Here is a 19,882-nt window from a genome sequence, read left to right as displayed (position 1 = left end):
GTTGCTAAAAAATTACATCTTTAAGCTAAACAAATGGAGAATTTGGGGTTTGAACCATGACAACTACATATATAATAATGCAATGTCTTTACTGAGTTAAACTCTCGGGACAGGTTAGGAGATGTATTTCTATTGCATTTAAAAAGAAAAGTGGAGTGAGATGTCTGAAGTAAATGCAAGTTTATCAAATTCATGTTAAAGTGCACAATCATATATTTCTATTACATTATAAACAAAAAGTTACAGAACAGATACCAAAAAAAAAAAAAAAAAAGTTTCAGAACAAGTATAACAGCATTGTGCAACTATTTTGAAACACATTAAGCAGTATTGCTTAAGGCAAGTTGTTTTTATTCTGCTATCTCTTCCTTTGCTTCATAACTGCTGCCATAAGACATATCCAACAAGAAGATGCTTGAAAGCGGCTTTTCTATTTGTCAATGTGAAGGCAGTGTAGAGAACATACCTAAACAAAAATAGAATCATTAAAATTACTTTAGAAAATAATTCAGAAAAAAGAAACCTAACTAGAAATCAAACTACAACAACTTACACATTCAGCACCTTATATGCATCGTTCCTAAGTCCTAACGAAGATGCAAGTGTATTCCCCACAAAACGGGGAGTAAAAAAAAGAGATACTTAAAAATTTATATAGTAGTAATGAGACAAGCCAAAGCTGGTAACACCAATGATTTAGTGTTCATGCCTTCACAAGCCTTTCAAATGAAATACATGGCAACTATACCGGCAACTAAATGAAAAGAAACACCATATCCTCTAAATTCAAACCACTGATTCAAGTTCATAGATAAGGCTATCCGCACTTCCATCTTTATTCCACACTCCAAGTAGCTCAAAACAAAGCAAAAATTTGCAGCACATACAAATACAACATAGGTCACACTCTAATGTTCAGAACAGAACATAACAGAACAGAACAGAAAATTAAGTTTTACTCACTGCTGTTGCTGCTGCTACTATCACTCATAAATGATGACATTGTTCATGAATAAACGAGTAAAACGACAAGGACAACATTGTTCATGAATAAATGACGACATTTATCATAACCAAACAGAAGGAGGTTGACTTTCAAGTCTCTCACACACTACAGAAGGAGGTTGACTTTCAAGTCTCTCACACACTGCATAAGTTTAAGAAAACAAACTGCTACATTGACAATGAAGAGCTATTATACCTCAATCTCTGTTGTCAATGCAGAAATGCGGCGCGGCGCGGCGCGGTCAACCCAATAATTGGCGGCGCTATTTCGGCGGTGCGGCCACTAATAAATTTAATAATAGATACCATACTATTCAAAAAGAAATACTAAAATACCTTAAACATTACTCAAAATTTCATGAAGTATTCATAATATGAAATAAAAGGGATAGCATAATCGAAAATGGCTAATACCAATTATATACAACTAGTACAGGTTATTGTTTTACTATCTATAGGTCCGCTTAGGCCGCTTTCCAATTCTGACACACGCCGACGCGGCCTGGTGCGGTGGTCCTGATTTTTCCGCTCCTCTCCGCTGTAGCGGCCGGCGCAGCCGCTGTTGACAACAGAGACCTCAATGACAAATGAGTGATGAATAAGTTTTAACCACTAGAGAGTAGATAAAATATCAAATATCTTAGTCCTACTAAATAAGATAGAATTTGATCCCAAACACAGATAAATGAAGAAAACTTAGTTCATGGTACTTAAGATAAAGCTATCGTTATGCCCTATTAACAGAACATTTATAGTTCCATGAGTTTATTATACACAACAGCAACAACCATAACACTACTTTTTGTGCATTGGTCCTATAGAAAGGTGAGAAATTTATCCTACTAGCAATAGGGATGTGCGCAAGTACATAATTCTCACAAAAACAGTTTGAAGGAACTTGTATAATATCAGTATATAAGCTAAATTGGTTCCATAAAATTGATATCAACAAAATTGATTCCCTCACTGTCATGTTTCTTCCTTGACAGCGTCACAAAGAACCAACAGAACTGCTCCAATTATCAATTACTGACTCACTCATACGCCATAACCCACCAATCGAACACTCCACAAAAAGAATCCAACGAAAATCCTCAACAACAACTGGAAATCGGTTTGATTACATCATTGTCAATATATCAGTTTCATTATAGTTCAATTACATGGTTTTTCGAGAGCTATAAAAATCCTCAGCACAATCTTTGCATTGAAAAGGCCAATGAGGTTGGATAGTGGATACGATGTTGTCGCGATCAAGGGAGACGGCAATGGTGAGGGCTGTCTTTCTCTTATTTCCCCTATTTCATCTGCCTTTGATTTGTAAGCAAAAAATAGAAGAAAAAAGGGATGAAAGAGAGAGTGAGACCCTTTTTTCAACGTTGGACTACCGTGTCATTTGTATGTTTCATTTACAATCGCGTTCTTACAAACATGCATTTTCATTTATACAAAGATTTTTATAGTTATCGAAAAATGATGCATTTGAACAACAATCCAATGTTAGATGATATATTGTATTTAATTTAATCTTTGAAAGATATTCAGGAAGCTTTGGTTAAAAATCCAAGATTAAGTGTGTAAGAATATTGATTAACCTAGAAAAGATTAAACATTATGTAAGCATGCCTAACATTGGTGCAAAAATTATTACCATGGTGTAGGTGTTAGGTAGGCTTCATGGCACACGACGTGACCACAGGCGGTCCATATATAGGAAGCTGTTTCCAGACTGCGGCTTGGAACATTATAGGACTTTTGGAAGGATGAGTAGCATCTTTAGCTTGAAAGGTAATGTAATAGTTAGTACCACGAACAAGTTGCGACGTGGACTTGACAATGTCATCAAACACAAAATGTGCACCCTAATAATTAAGAAGAATACTTAATATATTAGTTGATCAATGAATGAATGAATAAACATACTACATTCATATATAATTGTAGTAACCTGTCTGTTTGGCATTATACTTGTCCAATGCAAGATTGCAGAGGGGAATGAGATCAAGGCGAACATCATCGGTTATGGGAAGGGGTCCAATGCCGCCGCAAAAACCTATTGGAGGTGCGATGGCAATATAGAAGGGCTGTCCAAGATCAAAATTAAGAGATTAAATCCTAAGCAAAGTATGTGGAGAAGGGATGTTATTTATACTAGCAACTAACCCGTGCTAAGCACGGGCCCGTGCTTTGCATGGGCTAATTCGAGTGCATCTTTGCTCCATTTTACATTCCTCCATTTACTCCTTTCCAATGCATGGAAAATCACACATGACAAAAATAAATCCAAGGGTTAATAATAAAAGCTTAAAATAGAGACTAATTCATTTGATTCCTGTCATCATCTTCATTATTGATACAACAATACCCATATAGCTTCTTCCACTCATCAATCTCCATGGATTATGTTTATTTCAAATCTGGACTCCGTTTAATAAAATAAAATAAATTGTGCACTGAATTCTTTGGTATAAAGTGAATCCATTGACTCTTGCAGTTTAATAGAAACGGTTGAGTTCACATGTTTTGACAGAAAAATGAATCTTGGAAAGAAAAGGTCAGGCAAATGGAAATATTTTAAACATAAGTGTAAGCTAAAGAAAAATTGGGTGGGGATGCTCTGCAAGCAATCCAAGTCTCTGTCGTAGAAATTATGAGGGACTTCTACGAAATGAGATTTCCGAATCCTAATTCCATATATGACAGACATGGTTTCAATAGATCAGAGAAGATGTAAGGGATCAAAACCCAAGGGTTCCGATCAACAACTAAACAGAACGGTCACTGTCTGGCCGCTGCCGGAAGGAAAGAGACGGGCGGCGGCGCCGGCGAGAGGAAAAGGGAGAGCAGCCATGGAGATGATGAGAGAGAAACTAGATGGGTGTTTTGTTGTATAACGAAGATGAGAAGAATAAGTTAAATTGGTCTCCATTTTAACATTTTAATCTTAACCCTTGGATTTATTTTTGTCATGTGTGATTTGAGTTCGAGTATACTCCATTTAGGCTTAGCTCCATTTACTCCATTTAGGGTTTGGATGCAAGACATGTGGCAAAAAAATATCTAACGGTTGAGATTTTAAATTAAAAAACAATAAAAGGTTGTTGTGATATGAGAGAAGAAGGGAACATGATTTTGTTTGTTATTATTATGTATTTTTATTAAACAAATATTTGTTTTTTAATTTAAAATTTCAACCGTTAGATATTTTTTTGCCACATGTCTTGAATCCAAATCCAAAATGGAGTAAATGGAGCTAAGCCTAAATGAAGCATACCCGAACTCCCTTCTATATATCTATTGTTCTTTGCTATAAATTTTGCTATTCACTAATCTATTATCAAATTATGAAACTTAATGTCTACCAAAAAATACAATCTTACCCCTTCTTAATATTTTGACATGTCATCAAAATTGTATCATTTTGTGTCTTTTGTTTCAACCTTCCCCTATTTTTTCTCCCTTAAAAACAAATTAAAACAAACAAACTCACTCGATAAAATGCACTAACTAAATATTTTTTAAAGAAAAAACAAACTCAATCTTAATCCCAATCAAAACAAATTTTTTTTAAAGTTTAATTTTTAAATATCTAAAGAGTTAAAAAAAATTACAATCTTCTATTCTCTAATCATGAAACTTAATGTCTACCAAAAATACAATCTTACCCCTTCTTAATCTTTTGACACGTCATCAAAATTATATTATTTTGTGTCTTTTGCTTCAACTCCCCCCTATTTTTTCTCTTTCAAAAACTAAATAAAACAAACTCACTCGATAAAATGCACTAACTTAATCCACAAACAAACTTAATCTTAATCCCAATCAAAACAAATTTTCTTATAATTCAACTTTTAAATATCTAAAGAGTTAAAAAAAAATACAATCTATTATCTTTCTCAAATTATGAAAGTTAATGATCAGTAAAAACACAATTTAGCCACATCTTAATATTTTGACACCTCAACTTATATTTATCTTTTTGTGTCTTTTGTAATAAAAGAACCTATTTAGTTGAAAGAGAACATAAATTTCAAAAGATTGATGTGATTTTGCAACAAAAAGTTTCGTTGATGTGATTTTGCAACAAAAAGTTTCTTTTATATGGATGTATCTTTTTTTTTTGGGTGGTGGTCGGGGTTCGAACCCCGGACCTTGCATATTTTATGAATTCTCCAAACCAACTGAGCTAATATCACGAGGACTTATATTGATGTATCTAAACAAACTACAATATTTTAAAAAAAATGATTTTATTACCATAAAAAAACACATAATAGATTATGATATTTTTATAAAATTTTTAAAAAAACAACTAAATTATTGAATGTCAGTATTATTTTTATTTTAATTTATAACAAATAAGCTCTACCGGGTTTGCTATAACTTAAAAAAAAAACTTTAAACAAGAAGATAATTTTGTAACACAAAATCCATTTTATATAGTTGTATCCAAACGATTTTTTTTCCTTCAAAGAAGTGATTTTTTTTTTTTTTGAGGAATTCAAAGAAGTGATTGTTATTACGATAAACAAACACAAAATTGATTATGCCATTTCAAAAATAATCTCTAAATGATTGAATATCAAAATATTTTTTTTTATTCAATATCAAAATATATTTTTATTTTATTAAAAGTGAACCATATATTCAATTTACATTTATTAAAAATAAGTTTTGTGATTGTACCAAAAAATATTTTATGATGTTCACTTGCTTTTATCTGAAAATGAGTCTATTTGATGCAACATAACTAACTTGCTATGATTTTTTAGTTTTTAGGATGCAATAGACCTTTCTATGAGTTTTTCTTCTGTAGGTAATCCAATCAATAAAATAATAAAATATGGTTGAGACAGTTATCTTCGATACTAACAAAACACTGAAAAAATATTTTCATTAAGAAAATAAAAAAAAAAGCATTCAATTATATCTGATTGATAATCACAAAATAACAAAACTTCATTCTTAAAAAAATTAAAAAGAATAACATAATTTCAAGAAAGTTACAAAATATTTATTACAAGGCATATATCTATTTTTCAAAAAATTAGACATTTTTAAGATTGCTCCTTTTCTAAAAAATAATTTGCCTTTGTTTTTTCTTTATTGTTTTCTTAGTCAAAAGAAAAATTATATTAAATAAAAAGAAATAGATAAAGAGTCTAAGGGCATTAGACCTAACTCAGGTACAACCCAAAACGGGGATACAACATAATAAATCAGACAAAGTAGATCGACCCAAATCTATCCTAAAAAAAATTCACTAATCATGGGCGCAACCTAGCAAACCCATATACAGGCGCGAAATCAGGTTACAAAAAAAATATAAAAAGTGAACCTTTGTGAAAAACAATTAATGGATCGGCCGTCAGCACAGTAAATAATACAATTGTACAATTTATACACGGGACTCATAACGACATCTTTATCAATATTGAAATCTTTACTATTTTAAATATTTTTACATATAATTACACTAACCTCCCTTAAGATCTTCTTAAATAACACAAACACCCGCTCTATTTTTAACTAAATACTAATCTCCGTTTTTTTTTTTATCAAATTGACAAGCACTTCTCTTATAATATAACATGGTTTAAACTTTATTAATTCCATTTATTTTGAGCAATTAACTTCTTAATACAAGTATCAAACTCATTTAATTTTCGACCATTTTTCTTTCCATTTTTCACGTAGGTAATTTTTCCCAACTTATTGTTCATCGGTCAAGGTGGTTTAATTTTTAAACTCTAATGTAATAAAAAGGATATATCGAAGATTATTTCCTTTTCGTTGATCAACCACAATGTCCATCTACAAAAAAAAAATCTCATTTCTATATTCTCTTTTGATCTCTTCTTTAATTGTCGATGTTAGATTCTATTTGGTGGTAAAAACAAATGTTGTTATTGTTTCACCATTGCGAGAAAAACACTTCATTTAACTTATTTGTGAAAAAAAGAGAGCTGATATAAACAAACCAAAATGACTGATCAAATAATTGTATATTTACAAAGTTATTGAAATGAATAAAATGAAGGGAGATTGATGTGTTTGGAAAATTAGAAGGGGTGTATGTGTTATTTAAAAAAATCTCAAGGGAAGTCAAAATAATCTTCCCTTTTACCATTAACGTCGACTTTATCATTAGTTTTTTCTGATCTTCTCAATTCATATAACACTGCAATGTAGTTTGATGCACACCCCCCTCTTCGAATTGAGTGCATCTTTGCTCCATTTTACATTCCTCCATTTACTCCTTTCCAACATTTACTCCATTTTACATTCTTCCATTATGTATTTTTATTAAACAAATATTTGTTTTTTAATTTAAAATCTCAACCGTTAGATATTTTTTTGCCACGTGTCTTGCATCCAAACCCTAAATGGAGTAAATGGAGCTAAGCCTAAATGGAGCATACTCGAACTCTATAGAAGGAAGCATACACTTAGGTCACAAGAGCGCTTGTACTCAACCACGGCCTTATCTCGGTCCTCTTTTTCTATCTTCCAATATTCCCAGTACTGTTCAGGTGGTTCAGATTCAAGTTGTGATTCTGATTTTGATTCCATTTTCAGCTGCTTCACTCTTTCTTCGCCGCTGCTTTGCGGTGTGACGCCGTGCAAAATAATTAAGGGTATGAAAAGAACAATAGATAGAAGGAAACATACTGATACAGTTAAGTTACGAGCGCTCCATGTACACAGCCATCTCCTTATCCGGTTCAGATTCGGAATCCGATTCTGATTCCAATTTCAGCCGCTTCACTCTTTCTTCGCAGCTACTTTCCGGTGTGACACCGTGCAAGTTGCTGGTATTCGATTCCATCGACATTCAGAAAGGAATGAATCAAATCACCAATCCTCTTTACATCTTGGTCAATTGGGAGACAAAAGCCAAAAAAAACCATTTAAAAGTTAAATTGTTGGGTAGAACTTGCTCATTCTCACGCAAGAAGTGGTGCAATATCTTCGTAGAAGGATGAGGTGAATTTGTCTTATAAGAAATTTTTTGACACAAACAACATAGCCAGGATATTTCGGCTACTTTATACTCCTTGTCAAAGATTCAGAGTAGAATTCAGTGGCAGAATTCTAGAGTTAAGTGGGTAAAGGCGCGATGCAAATTCTAAATTCTTTCATCGTAAAATTCTAAAGCATGGCTACCTTTAAATAATTGAAAAATGGAGACACGTTGGGTTAGCAGATTCTCCTATATTTCTATTGCATTTAAGTAGAAAAAGTGGAGTAAGATGTCTGAAGTAATTGCAACTGTGATGTAGTTAATCAAGTGTCAGATGAGTGCCCAATCATACATTTCTATCGCATTTATATAACAATAGTAGTATAACCAAAAAGTTTCAGTACAAGTATAACAACAGCATTGTACAACTATTTTGAAACACTTTAAGCAGTGTTGCATATGCCAAGATTATTTTTATTTATTCTGCTATCTCTTCTTTCCTTTGCTGCATAACTACTGCCATATGACCATACTCCAACAAGACGATAAATGAAAGTAGCTTTTCTATCTGTCAAAGTGAAGACAGTGGAGAGTACATAACTAAAAAGATATTGAATCATTAAATTACTTCAGAAAAAAAAAAGTAGAAAGCAAACTACAACAAATTACACATTCATTCAACATCTTGTATGTTAGGTATCCGGTGGTATTGATAGGGTAACTGCTGATGCAGTCAGTTATTTTAATATATAGTTATTTAGGAGCAGTTAGCATTTTGTATAATATGCAGTATTTGTGTTGATTAGGAGCAGTTAGGCAGTTTATGCAGTAATTTGTATTGATTAGGAGCGGTTACAGGCAGTTTATGCCCTTAGTTTTGTATAAATAAGGCCATTTGGCCACAACAGTAGGGAAATTCAAAATAATTCAATTAGGAATCTTATTGATTTTGGGCAGAGAGAGAAATGTCTCTTCTCTGAGGAGCTTTTGCTCTGGGATTACAGAGGGATAATCTTCTGTAATATTTTCTTTTCAATCAATAATACTATTCCTTTTGTTTCTCTTTAATTTGGGTTCCTATCAATTGGTCCGACCTACCGGATACGAGAAGGAAACCAGTGTTATCGAAGATGGATGGAATATGGACTTTGAAGTATAAACTATCACAATTTACTGGGACAGATCCTGCTGGATGGATCACAAGGGCTGAAATGTTCTTTGCAGATAATGAAATTCACTCATGTGATAAGTTGCAGTGGGCTTTCACGAGTATGGAGGATGAAGAAGCGTTGTTGTGGTTTTATTCTTGGTGCCAAGAGAACCCAGATGCTGACTGGAAGTCATTTTCTATGGCCATGATTAGAGAATTTGGAGCACAGATGGAGCACTCAACAAATAAACAAATGGTGCAAAATCATGATCAAGAATCAGAACCAAAACTGTGGAAGATGACAGAAAAACACGATGAACCAGTATTAGAGAAGACCATCAACGATGGAGAAGGAAGGTACGTCAATGAAATTTCACCTTCATCGGAAAAGGTTGTTGATGCTAAAATGGAGAACATTCAAACAAAGAAGAGTCGCAAGGATAATAGAATTGGGGGAAGAGCATTGAACGAGAAAGGGACAGATGAAGAAAAGAAAGCAAGAAGAAAATCTTACATGACAGTTAGAAAAAGAGAGCAAGAGGGTCGGGTTTACCCACAACCTCCGCTGGAGCCATTCCCTCTGAATTTAAAAGAAAGGAGTTGCAAATATAAAACTTTGTATGTGGCTTGGTTGTTTGAAGGGGGCTTGTCAAGGTTCCAACAATGGGATCCTGGGGGCAAAAAAATTCAAGTTAGTTTCTTTAACTCGGCCTTGAGGACAAGGCTGTTTTTCTAGCAGTCGGTAATGTTAGGTATCCGGTGGTATTGATAGGGTAACTGCTGATGCAGTCAGTTATTTTAATATATAGTTATTTAGGAGCAGTTAGCATTTTGTATAATATGCAGTATTTGTGTTGATTAGGAGCAGTTAGGCAGTTTATGCAGTAATTTGTATTGATTAGGAGCGGTTACAGGCAGTTTATGCCCTTAGTTTGTATAAATAAGGCCATTTGGCCACAACAGTAGGGAAATTCAAAATAATTCAATTAGGAATCTTATTGATTTTGGGCAGAGAGAGAAATGTCTCTTCTCTGAGGAGCTTTTGCTCTGGGATTACAGAGGGATAATCTTCTGTAATATTTTCTTTTCAATCAATAATACTATTCCTTTTGTTTCTCTTTAATTTGGGTTCCTATCATTGTATGCATCACTATCAAGCAAGCTAGTCAAAATTGAGATTTTTCGTATAATCTGTACCGGGGTAAAGTCGCAAATTGTAGAATCGTTACATTAATCCTAAGATTATACAAAATTCATATAACTCAAATATATGCATATAAAATAGCATACATAGGAAAAAGAACACTTTAAATACCTAATTAAATTAAAGTTCATAAGCATAACTTACACAACATAACAACATAGTTGCATAATTCTCAAACATAACTAAAACTAGTAAAAAAACTAGCATAAAAAACAACTAAATAAAACTCAAGTCAGCACCTACATGATGCTTAAATGTATTCACGAGCCTTTCAAATGAAATACAGGACAACTATACCAGCAGCAAATGAAAAGATACACAATATCCACTAAACTCAAACCACACATTCAAGTTCACGGATAAGGCTATCCACACTTCCATCTTTGGTCCACACTCCAAGAAATTCAAAACAAAACAAAAATTTGCAGCACATACAAATACAACATAGGTCACACAACTTTCAGAACAGAACAGAAAGTTAAATTTTACTCACTGCTGCTGCTGCTGCTGCTGCTATCCCTCATGAGCATATAACACAGCGCAGGAGCATTAACCAGATGACCAAAATGACAAGTACAACATTTTTCATGAATGAATGATGGCATATATCCTAACCAAATAGAAGGAGGTTGATTTTCAAGTCTCACACTTCATAAGTTTAAGAAAACAAACGAAGTTTAAGATATAATTTGCTCCCATACCCAAATAGATGAATAAAACTTAGTTCATGGTACTTAAGATAAAGCTATCGTTGAATGGCTTTATTCACTAAACATTTATAGTTCCATGAGTTATTATACACAACAACCATAACACTACTTTTTGTGCATTGGTCCGATAGGAAGGTGAGAAATTTATCCTAGAATTCTTAAAGAACAAATAAGATGCTTTCACAAATTTTGCAAGACAGTGAAATTTTTTGTAAGCCACCCGCATTCTCATTGGCCTAGAGAGACAATTTGGGCTTGGAAGTAGTACTCTTCTGATCACAAGCTAATGAACTTCCCTCTGTAATTGTTTTACTAGCAATAGGGATGTGTGGAAGTACATAATCCTCAAGAAAACAGTTTGAGGGAACTTCTATAATATCAGTATATAAGTTAAATTGATTCCATAGATAATAACAAAATTGATTCCCTCACTGTCGTGTTTTTTTTTTCGTTGACAGCGTCATAAAGGGCCAACAGAACTGCTCCAATTATCAAATTACTGACTCATATGCTTTCACCCACCGATCGAACAAAAAGAAGCTAACGACAATCCTCAACAACAACTGGAAATCGGTTTGATTTCTTCATTGTCAATATATCAGTTTGATTATAGTTCAATAGCATAGTTTTTCGTAGAGGTGTAAGTGGTTCGGACAAAACCAATGAAACCGAAAGTCCAAACCGAACCAAACCGAAAAAAATATCCGACCTTGTTTGGTTCGGTTTGAAACCGATCCGAACCAATCAAAACCGATCTAGCTTGGTTTGGTTCATGGTTTTTCATTTCGAGATCCGCGAAACCGATGAACCAATCCGATGATAACCACACTCCTTTTTTTTACTAATATTATCCCATCTCACACAAACTTATGGTTAAGCCGAAAATTAAATTTCAGGATGTTTTAATTTCAGTTTGCATGGATTTGTTATTTTGACTATGTTTTAATTTTAGGAAGTTCTTTTTGGAATTTTTGTGTTTGTTGATGAATGATGCATGTATGGATCATGAATGATTGAAATATTTGAGTTTGATGAAGTTGTTTTTGAATAATGATGGATGAATGAATCTTTGATCATATGTATGAAATATTGAGTAAGGTTAGTTATAAAAAGTTGTTTGAAAATAGAAAACATGAAAAAACAAAATATGAAATACAATTATACAAAGATCTATGAAATATTTGTATGAAATATTGAGTAAGGTTAGTTATAAAAAGTTGTTTGAAAATAGAAAACATGAAAAAACAAAATATGAAATACAATTATACAAAGATCTATGAAATATTTTTGTGAGAATATGATTTTTTTTTAATTGTATTTTAAATAAACCGATCAACCGAACCAATCCAAACCGAACCAAACCGATTAGTTTGATTTGGTTTCTTTTTTAAAAAACAGTGAAAACCGAACCAATCCAAACCAATGAAGGTTTCATCGGTTCGGACATTTTTTTGACTGAAAACCAATCCAAACCGAACCGTTACACCCCTAGTTTTTCGAGGACAATAAAAATCGTCAGCACCGTCTTCGCATTGAAAAGGCCCATGAGTTTGGATATGGTGTTATTGTGATTGAGGGAGATGACAATTCATACTATCAATATTTTAGAAGAAAAAAAATAAGAGGAAAAAAGGGGCAAAGAGAGTCAGACCATTTTTTCCACGTTGGACTACCATGTCATTCATATGTTTTATTTACAATCACGTTCTTACGAACATTCATTTAGCTTTATACAAATAATTTTATAGTTCTTGAAAAACTTCACATTTGAACAATAATCCAATATTAGATGACATTTTAACTTAATCTTTGTACATTTTGAAAGATATGCAAAATGCTTCGGTTAAATATCTGAGATTAAGTCTCTAAGAATATTGATTAACTAATAAAACATCAAACACGCAAGCATGTATAACATAAAATTGGTGCAAAATTATTACCTTGGTGTATATGTTAGGTAGGCTTCATGGCACACGAACTAACCACAGGCGGTACAAGCTTATAAAAAACGCTATAAGCTAGTGAAAATAAACTACACACTCGTGAGAAAGTGGTGATTATCAAACAAATGTTTTTCTAGTCAAATACTTGTAAGACATAAATTATAAGTTGTAAGCTCAAAAATGAGTTTAGCCAAACGGACCGTATTTAGATTTCCTCTTTTTTGTGTCCATTGTTTCTTTAAAATATAGATTTACTATTTATTTATTGGATAAAACTTATGTATTTTAACAAGCTTTTCTCATGCGAAATAAAAAAACTTTTTCTCATATCATTAATCAATCACACCTAGATGGTTTGGACACATGGAGAGAAAACCTATAAATTTTGTAGTAAAGATAGTAAATCATATTGATGATTGTCAGATTACTAGACAAAAGATCTAGAAAAACATTAAAAAAAACTATTGAGAAAGAGTTGAATATTAATAAAGATTATGGTGTAATTTGATAAAACAATATGAAAATTAATGAAGATCATGGTGAAATATGGTTTTTCGATAGAATATGATCACGTAATTTGATTCATATAGCCAACTCACTTAATTAAAAAAAAAAAAAACTTAGTTGTTGTTGTTTTAGTATTAATCAAATGAGTAGTAATATAATCGAGTATCAACTCAAACACTTACAAAGGTATCACTAATAAGAAAGCCAAAAGGAGATCAATCGGGTTACAAATGATATATTGAGGCAGATTCATGAAATATTTTACGAATGCCATTGTTGATTGGGTGAAGGACAACACTATATCTTGATGACCGGATTCCAAAGGTATGTCCGCCTATATAATTTGATTGATATCACACTTACATGCAAATGATGATTGGTTTTTAGTGTGGAAATACATTATACAGTCCTGGAAAAACTTTATTTAGAGGATGCTAAGGGATTGTTTGCCGACTTGAATAAAACTTGGCACTGAAAAGGTACTTTGTCCTCAAGATTATACTCGTTGCGGTAATTACTGTGAAAATGCATGGCACCGTTTTGATGGACAATTATTTTACATTTGTATTCAATAATGTATTATTACGCTAATCGATGATTATGACAACTTATGTGTTTTTATATTTATTAATTGATGTCGCAATGCATGTATAAAATAATTATACACATTGATAGAATTTTGCTACATTGAGGGACCACTATGGTTAAAGGGCGTGTTTTCCAAATGATGTGGTTAACAAAGTGCACAATTATAACATATTTTATAATTTTGTTACATTGAAGAAATATTATGACTACTAGTCACATGTTTAAAAACAAAAATGACTATTTGTCATTTAGTTTTTCTCCTCGTAAAAAATATTATTCCATCAACTTCTATTATTCTCTCTCCATTATATTTTTGCTTTCTAATATAGGGAATTGTATTAACACCCAAACTAGTGGAATTCACACCACATAAATCATACACAAATTTACCATCTGTCACTAATCAAGGCACCACAAGTCGAACTTCCATTGTTGGTAGTATGTGTAGAGGTGTCAATGGAGCCCCAAATTTCAAAACCCACTTAAAAAAGCCCCCATCAAGCCCACTAAATTAAAGCCCCCTAATTGAAAAGAATTATGAATTTTGCTCTCCACCCAGCACATTTTGCTCGCGCCCTGCACTGCTTCCAAATATGCCCTTGCGTTAGTTAAGTCACGCAGCGTGACTTAACTAACGCACGTTGTAAGTCATGCGTGACTTAACTAACGCAAGTTGTAAGCCATGCGTGACTTAAGTCACGCACCACTGGCCTATGCGCGAGTTAACTCACGCACGTTGGCCGGTGGTCTGTGCTCAAGAACACACGTTTTTGTGGAGGGTGGTCACATTTTCAACCTTCAATCCACACGTTTTTAACAAACTTTACACGTTTTTTTTTACCATATTTATGGTAGTTACAACCTAGGCTCCCATTTCTATCTATAAATACCTCTCCATACTTCCCTAATTCCTCACACCATCTCACTTTCTCCCCCTCCTCACTCACTCTCTCTCACTCTCTCTCTCTCTCTCTCTCTCTCTCTCTCTCTCTCTCTCTCTCTCTATTTCTCTTCTTTCTTTCTTTTTTTTCTTCAATATTCTCTTTGGGGTAAAAAAGTGATCAATTTTCGTTGGGGGAAGTAGCCGACTTGGGGAAGTGATCGACCCTTGGGATAATTTTAAACCTGTTTTTTTAACCGCAGAAACTTTTTACCGTGGGTAAAAAGAACTTCTTGTGGTAAAAAAAAACAGATTTAAATTTAGCCCAAGGGTTGATGATGTATTTTCCCCAAGAAGGCTGCTCACTATTTTACCCACCGAAGATTGTTCACTTTTTACCCCAAGGAGAAAATCAGTAGATTTAGTGAATAAGTTCAAACTTATTGTATGAATTATTGTAATGTAATGTATGAATTATTAATAAAATGAGATATTATTTATGCCTCAATTTTGTTCCTTTGTTTTATATTTGCTTTTAGTTTCTAATGTTGTATTTACCTTTATTTATATTTGTATTAATTTAAAGAATAATATCGAATCAATAATTTAGAATAAAATTAAGAAAATAATTTAGATTAATGTAAACAAAATAATTTCAAAATAAATTTAATAAAATAATTTAGAATAAAGTTAATAAAGTTAAGAAAATAACATAATTTGAAAAAAGTTAATATAAACAAAATAATTTTGAATAAAGTTAATAACATAATTTGAAAATAGTAAATAAATTTAAAAAAAAAAAAGTAGTCTTGCGCCACTTAACTTGCACCACGTTACTTAACATGCGCATTAATTCACACTTGCGCAAGTTAACTAGCGCAGGGGCATTTTGGGCATGGCTGCAGGGTGCGAGCAAAATGTGCTGGGTGGAGAGCAAAAATCAAGAATTATTTGGGGTCAAACCCACTATAAAATCTATTTATTTGTGGGCCTAATAAAGCCCCATATTATAATTTTTTTGTTAACAGTTTATTTATGCAAAATAGCTTATTCGAAATAATTTATTTATGCAAAACAACTTATTAGAATAACTTTTTAAAAACCGCTTATTCAAAACAACTTATTTATGCAAAACAGCTTAATCCGATCTCATTTTAAAAAACAACTTATTCAAAATAGCTTATTTATGCAAAACAGCTTATTCGAAACAACTTATTTATACAAAACAGCTTATTTGTGCAAAACAGCTTATTTATACAAAACAGCTTATTCCGATTTTATTTTAAAAAACAACTTATTCAAAACAACTTATTAATGCAAAACAGCTTATTCGAAACAATTATTTATACAAAACAGCTTATTTGTGCAAAACAACTTATTCAAAACAGCTTATTTATACAAAACAGCTTATTCCGATTTCATTTTAAAAAACAACTTATTCAAAACAACTTATTTATGCAAAACAGCTTATTCGAAACAACTTATCTATACAAAACAACTTATTTGTGCAAAACAGCTTATTCAAAACAGCTTATTTATACAAAACAGCTTATTCCGATTTCATTTTAAAAAACAACTTATTTATGCAAAACAACATATTTATGCAAAACAACTTATTCAAAACAGCTTATTTATGCAAAACAACTTATTCGAAACAACTTATTTATACAAAATAGCTTATTTGTGCAAAACAGCTTATTCAAAACAACTTATTTATACAAAACAGCTTATTTGTGCAAAACAGTTTATTCAAAACAGCTTATTTATACAAAACAGCTTATTCCGATTTCATTTTAAAAAACAACTTATTCAAAACAATTTATTTATGCAAAACAACTTATTCAAAACAGCTTATTTATGCAAAACAGCTTATTCGAAACAACTTATTTATACAAAATAGCTTATTTGTGCAAAACAGCTTATTAGGATCACTTTTTTTTAAAACCGCTTATTCAAAACAACTTATCTATGCAAAACAGCTTATTCAAAACAGCTTATTTATGCAAAACAGCTTATTACGATCTTATTTTAAAAGACAACTTATTCAAAACACCTTATTTTTTAAAAAAAATAGCTTATTTATGCAAAAACAGCTTATTCAAAACAGCTTATTTGTGCAAAACATCTTATTTATGCAAAACAACTTATTCAAAACAGCTTATTTGTGCAAAACAACTTATTCAAAACAGCTTATTTGTGCAAAACAACTTATGCAAAACATCTTATTTATACCGTATGTGATCCATCAACATTGAGTTTTAGGTGGCTAGGAGGAGGATGGACCCAATTATGCTTTTGATGTACACTGTTGATTCCTCTAGATGCCTTGGGTTGTTGCAATGCCAATGTGCACCGTTTATTCTCCTTGTCAGGATTTGCAATAGTATTTAGTAGAAGAAACCTAGAGATAAGGGGCTAAAGGCATGTAGATGATGCAAATTCTAAATTATTTTATGATAAATAGAAAGTGGTTGAATTTTGTTTCTAGCATCGTGGTGGATGATGCTAGGGTGGAACTTTGGAAGGAGTTGATGTGATTCCAGATGCAGTGTTCGAAAACTTTTAAGTCTCTTTTTTGAGCAAATGACAATTTGAAATTTCAAGTAGTAAACCTAATTTAGAAAACTTGAATTTCAAGTTGTTAAGTCTTACTGATGCAGAGTCACGCATCAATTTCATTCAAATGGAAGATTAGTTATAGGTACAAATTCAACCTTCTTTGTGTTGGTACCGAAGAAGGTCAATTCTCAAAAGCTTAGTGACTTAGGCCTATCTCTTTAGTCGATTGTGTGTACAAGGTGCTGGCTAAAATGTTGGCAATTAGACTAAAACATGTCATAAGTAATGTTATTTTGCAATTGCATTATGTGTTTGTTAAAGGTATACAAATTTTGGATGATATTCTTATTGCTAATGAGGTTGTGGTGAAGCTATAGGAAGAGAAAGAAGTAACTTATTATCCTCAAAGTTACACTTTAAAAAGGCTACAACCACTCCTCACTATCATAAGAAGAAGAAAATTTTGACACTATTTTAAACAAAAGTTAACTACTATTTTGAGAAAGTTAAGGCTATAATTCATAATATATCCTTCATTTAATCCAAAAATATTTAATGCAGGTAGTCGAATGAGTTTTCCCACTATATATAAAATGACAATTTAGAATATTTGATTTATATTTTGCATTAAATCTAGAAAATTAATTGCGCTTCAATAAATTTCTTAATAATTGTGAAAGTAGTTTTTTTTTCTTCTTTATAATAGTGACCAAAGAGGGTATGATTTGAACATTTAGTGGATTATTGTGGAAATATTTTTTTGTGGATTGTTGCTTAAGAAAAAACATTTAGTGGATTGGGGATACATGGATTCGGTGATGAAGAGTCCGAACTTACCATTTAGATGGAGGAAATGTATATGGGAAAGTGTTAGTTCAGCTAGTGCATGTGTGCTTGTTAATGCGAGTCGGAACCAAAATGCTGCAGCACAATATACCATCTACAAAGAAACTGTAAAATCTAACTACTGTCTATACACATGTGTGTCCATGCTTTCACTAACCTCCATGTTTCTGGCACAACCAAAACCAGATTCAAAGAGGGTAGATACAATGGACGTGATTTCAAGCAAAGGGAATAAAGAATTGGGGGAAACGAGGGATACACTACGAATGATATCTTGATTCATCAAAGGTATAAAACTTGCATGTACCACTAGCATGAGGCGCATATACTTTAGCCAAAACAAATCATTAAAGATATAGGAAGTTATAAAAATAAATTGCATGGGGTCAAATATTAACGGGAAGGATGTAAAGCCATTTTAGAGAGATTACAATTTTTGAAATAATTAAACTGACTAAAGAGACGTCAATTATCATCAAAGTTTGTGATTATAAATTTTTTCTAAATAAGAGTGAGAGAGAGAGTGAGACAAGTGACTGAATTTTGACCCCTGCAACAGAATTAACGGATCTTCAGAGTCATGATGTTTGACACCAAATCTGAGTTCCATAGCTGCCAATTATAGCGTCAGAGTGCAGCCACCAAAGCCATGGGTGAAGGCTGAGCAGGCACTCTTGACCATTGTGCTTGAGTTGCTGTTAACTGCCAAGGCAGGTACTGGCCTAGAGGAGCAGGGGTAAAATGCTGATGAGCAATGAGACGAGCTGCCAAATGAACCATATGATAGGTTGGGCGTTCTGAGCTGCCAATAGTTTCTGTGAAAAATTACCAAAATGGTAAGGTGACAAAAAGTCAAACCGAAGGTTGCAAGATGCAAAGTGTGAGGAACATTTTAGCATCTAATCGAACCAAAAAGAGCCTTCTGATAGACAGACTAACAACTTCGAGACAAGTGTGAGGAACATTCTAACAAGTATTCTAAAACATAGGACAACCATATACAAGTACTACTTTACTAAGTAGGGCCTGGACAAGGAAAAAGAATGTTGACAGCAATGAAAAAAAGTGAGACGAACAGATAATCAAACACTAAAACAAATACAATACAAGAATGTGTTTCAATTGACAGCACATAAATTGTATCTGAACAGGGAAAAAAAACTGCCCAGCAACCCAAAAAAGGAGTCTGAGCTGTTGAAGAAAAAAACTGTAGAAACCACCAAAAACATAGCTCAATACCTAAGGACAAGAGAAAACCAATGTGTAGCAATATTAGAATTTGAACTGCTTAAAAATTTAACAAAAAACTATTGACATATTGCGACTGAATACTGATTATTTGCATATTTACTTAATTCTGATTATCTATGCACCAACTAATCCCCTGCTAAAACTAGTTGCCTCAAATAGTTACTACTGCTATAGTTAAAAAAAGATAATGTAAGCCTCTTCGAAAACAAGTGTCTATGAACATTAAACACTTGAACAGAATTAGAAACTTAAGCCACTTTCCCACAAGATTACAA

General features: G+C 32.6%; 2 protein-coding genes and 1 long non-coding RNA gene across 3 annotated transcripts; 1 reads left to right on the top strand and 2 right to left on the bottom strand.

Annotated features, from left to right (window-relative positions):
* Nucleotides 1-163: 163 nt before the first annotated feature.
* Nucleotides 164-3,956, bottom strand: LOC146940707 (cysteine proteinase inhibitor-like). The gene is made up of 4 exons (XM_085754431.1): nucleotides 3,169-3,956; nucleotides 2,960-3,089; nucleotides 2,657-2,869; nucleotides 164-466 (listed from the first exon to the last, which is right to left on the bottom strand). The coding sequence occupies exons 1-3, from the start codon at nucleotides 3,196-3,198 to the stop codon at nucleotides 2,670-2,672; spliced, it is 360 nt and encodes a 119-aa protein (XP_085610557.1). The 5' UTR covers nucleotides 3,199-3,956; the 3' UTR covers nucleotides 164-466; nucleotides 2,657-2,669.
* A 4,303-nt stretch (nucleotides 3,957-8,259) lies between these two features.
* Nucleotides 8,260-13,029, bottom strand: LOC146940705 (uncharacterized). Its single transcript, XR_015032136.1, has 2 exons — nucleotides 12,974-13,029; nucleotides 8,260-8,537 (listed from the first exon to the last, which is right to left on the bottom strand). It is a non-coding gene; the product is annotated as an uncharacterized LOC146940705 (long non-coding RNA).
* On the top strand, nucleotides 8,634-10,242 carry LOC146940706 (uncharacterized). The gene has a single exon (XM_085754428.1). The coding sequence runs from the start codon at nucleotides 9,100-9,102 to the stop codon at nucleotides 9,853-9,855; it is 756 nt and encodes a 251-aa protein (XP_085610554.1). The 5' UTR covers nucleotides 8,634-9,099; the 3' UTR covers nucleotides 9,856-10,242.
* Nucleotides 13,030-19,882: the final 6,853 nt, after the last annotated feature.

Source organism: Medicago sativa, chromosome 3 (assembly GCF_051527215.1).
Source record: "Medicago sativa cultivar Bolivia chromosome 3, Bolivia_mono, whole genome shotgun sequence".
Lineage (NCBI taxonomy): Eukaryota > Viridiplantae > Streptophyta > Magnoliopsida > Fabales > Fabaceae > Medicago > Medicago sativa.
Note: the sequence above shows the minus strand (reverse complement) of the source record. Positions and strands in the feature narration are given on the sequence as shown.

Coding starts and splice junctions, on each gene's coding strand:
- LOC146940706 (XM_085754428.1), top strand. CDS start 9,100: ATGGATGGAATATGGACTTTGAAGTATAAACTATCACAATTTACTGGG.
- LOC146940707 (XM_085754431.1), bottom strand. CDS start 3,198: ATGCAAAGCACGGGCCCGTGCTTAGCACGG. Junction 3,090..3,168: donor CGGGCCCGTGCTTAGCACGG/GTTAGTTGCTAG, acceptor GATCTTGGACAG/CCCTTCTATATTGCCATCGC. Junction 2,870..2,959: donor GGACAAGTATAATGCCAAAC/AGACAGGTTACT, acceptor TTCTTAATTATT/AGGGTGCACATTTTGTGTTT.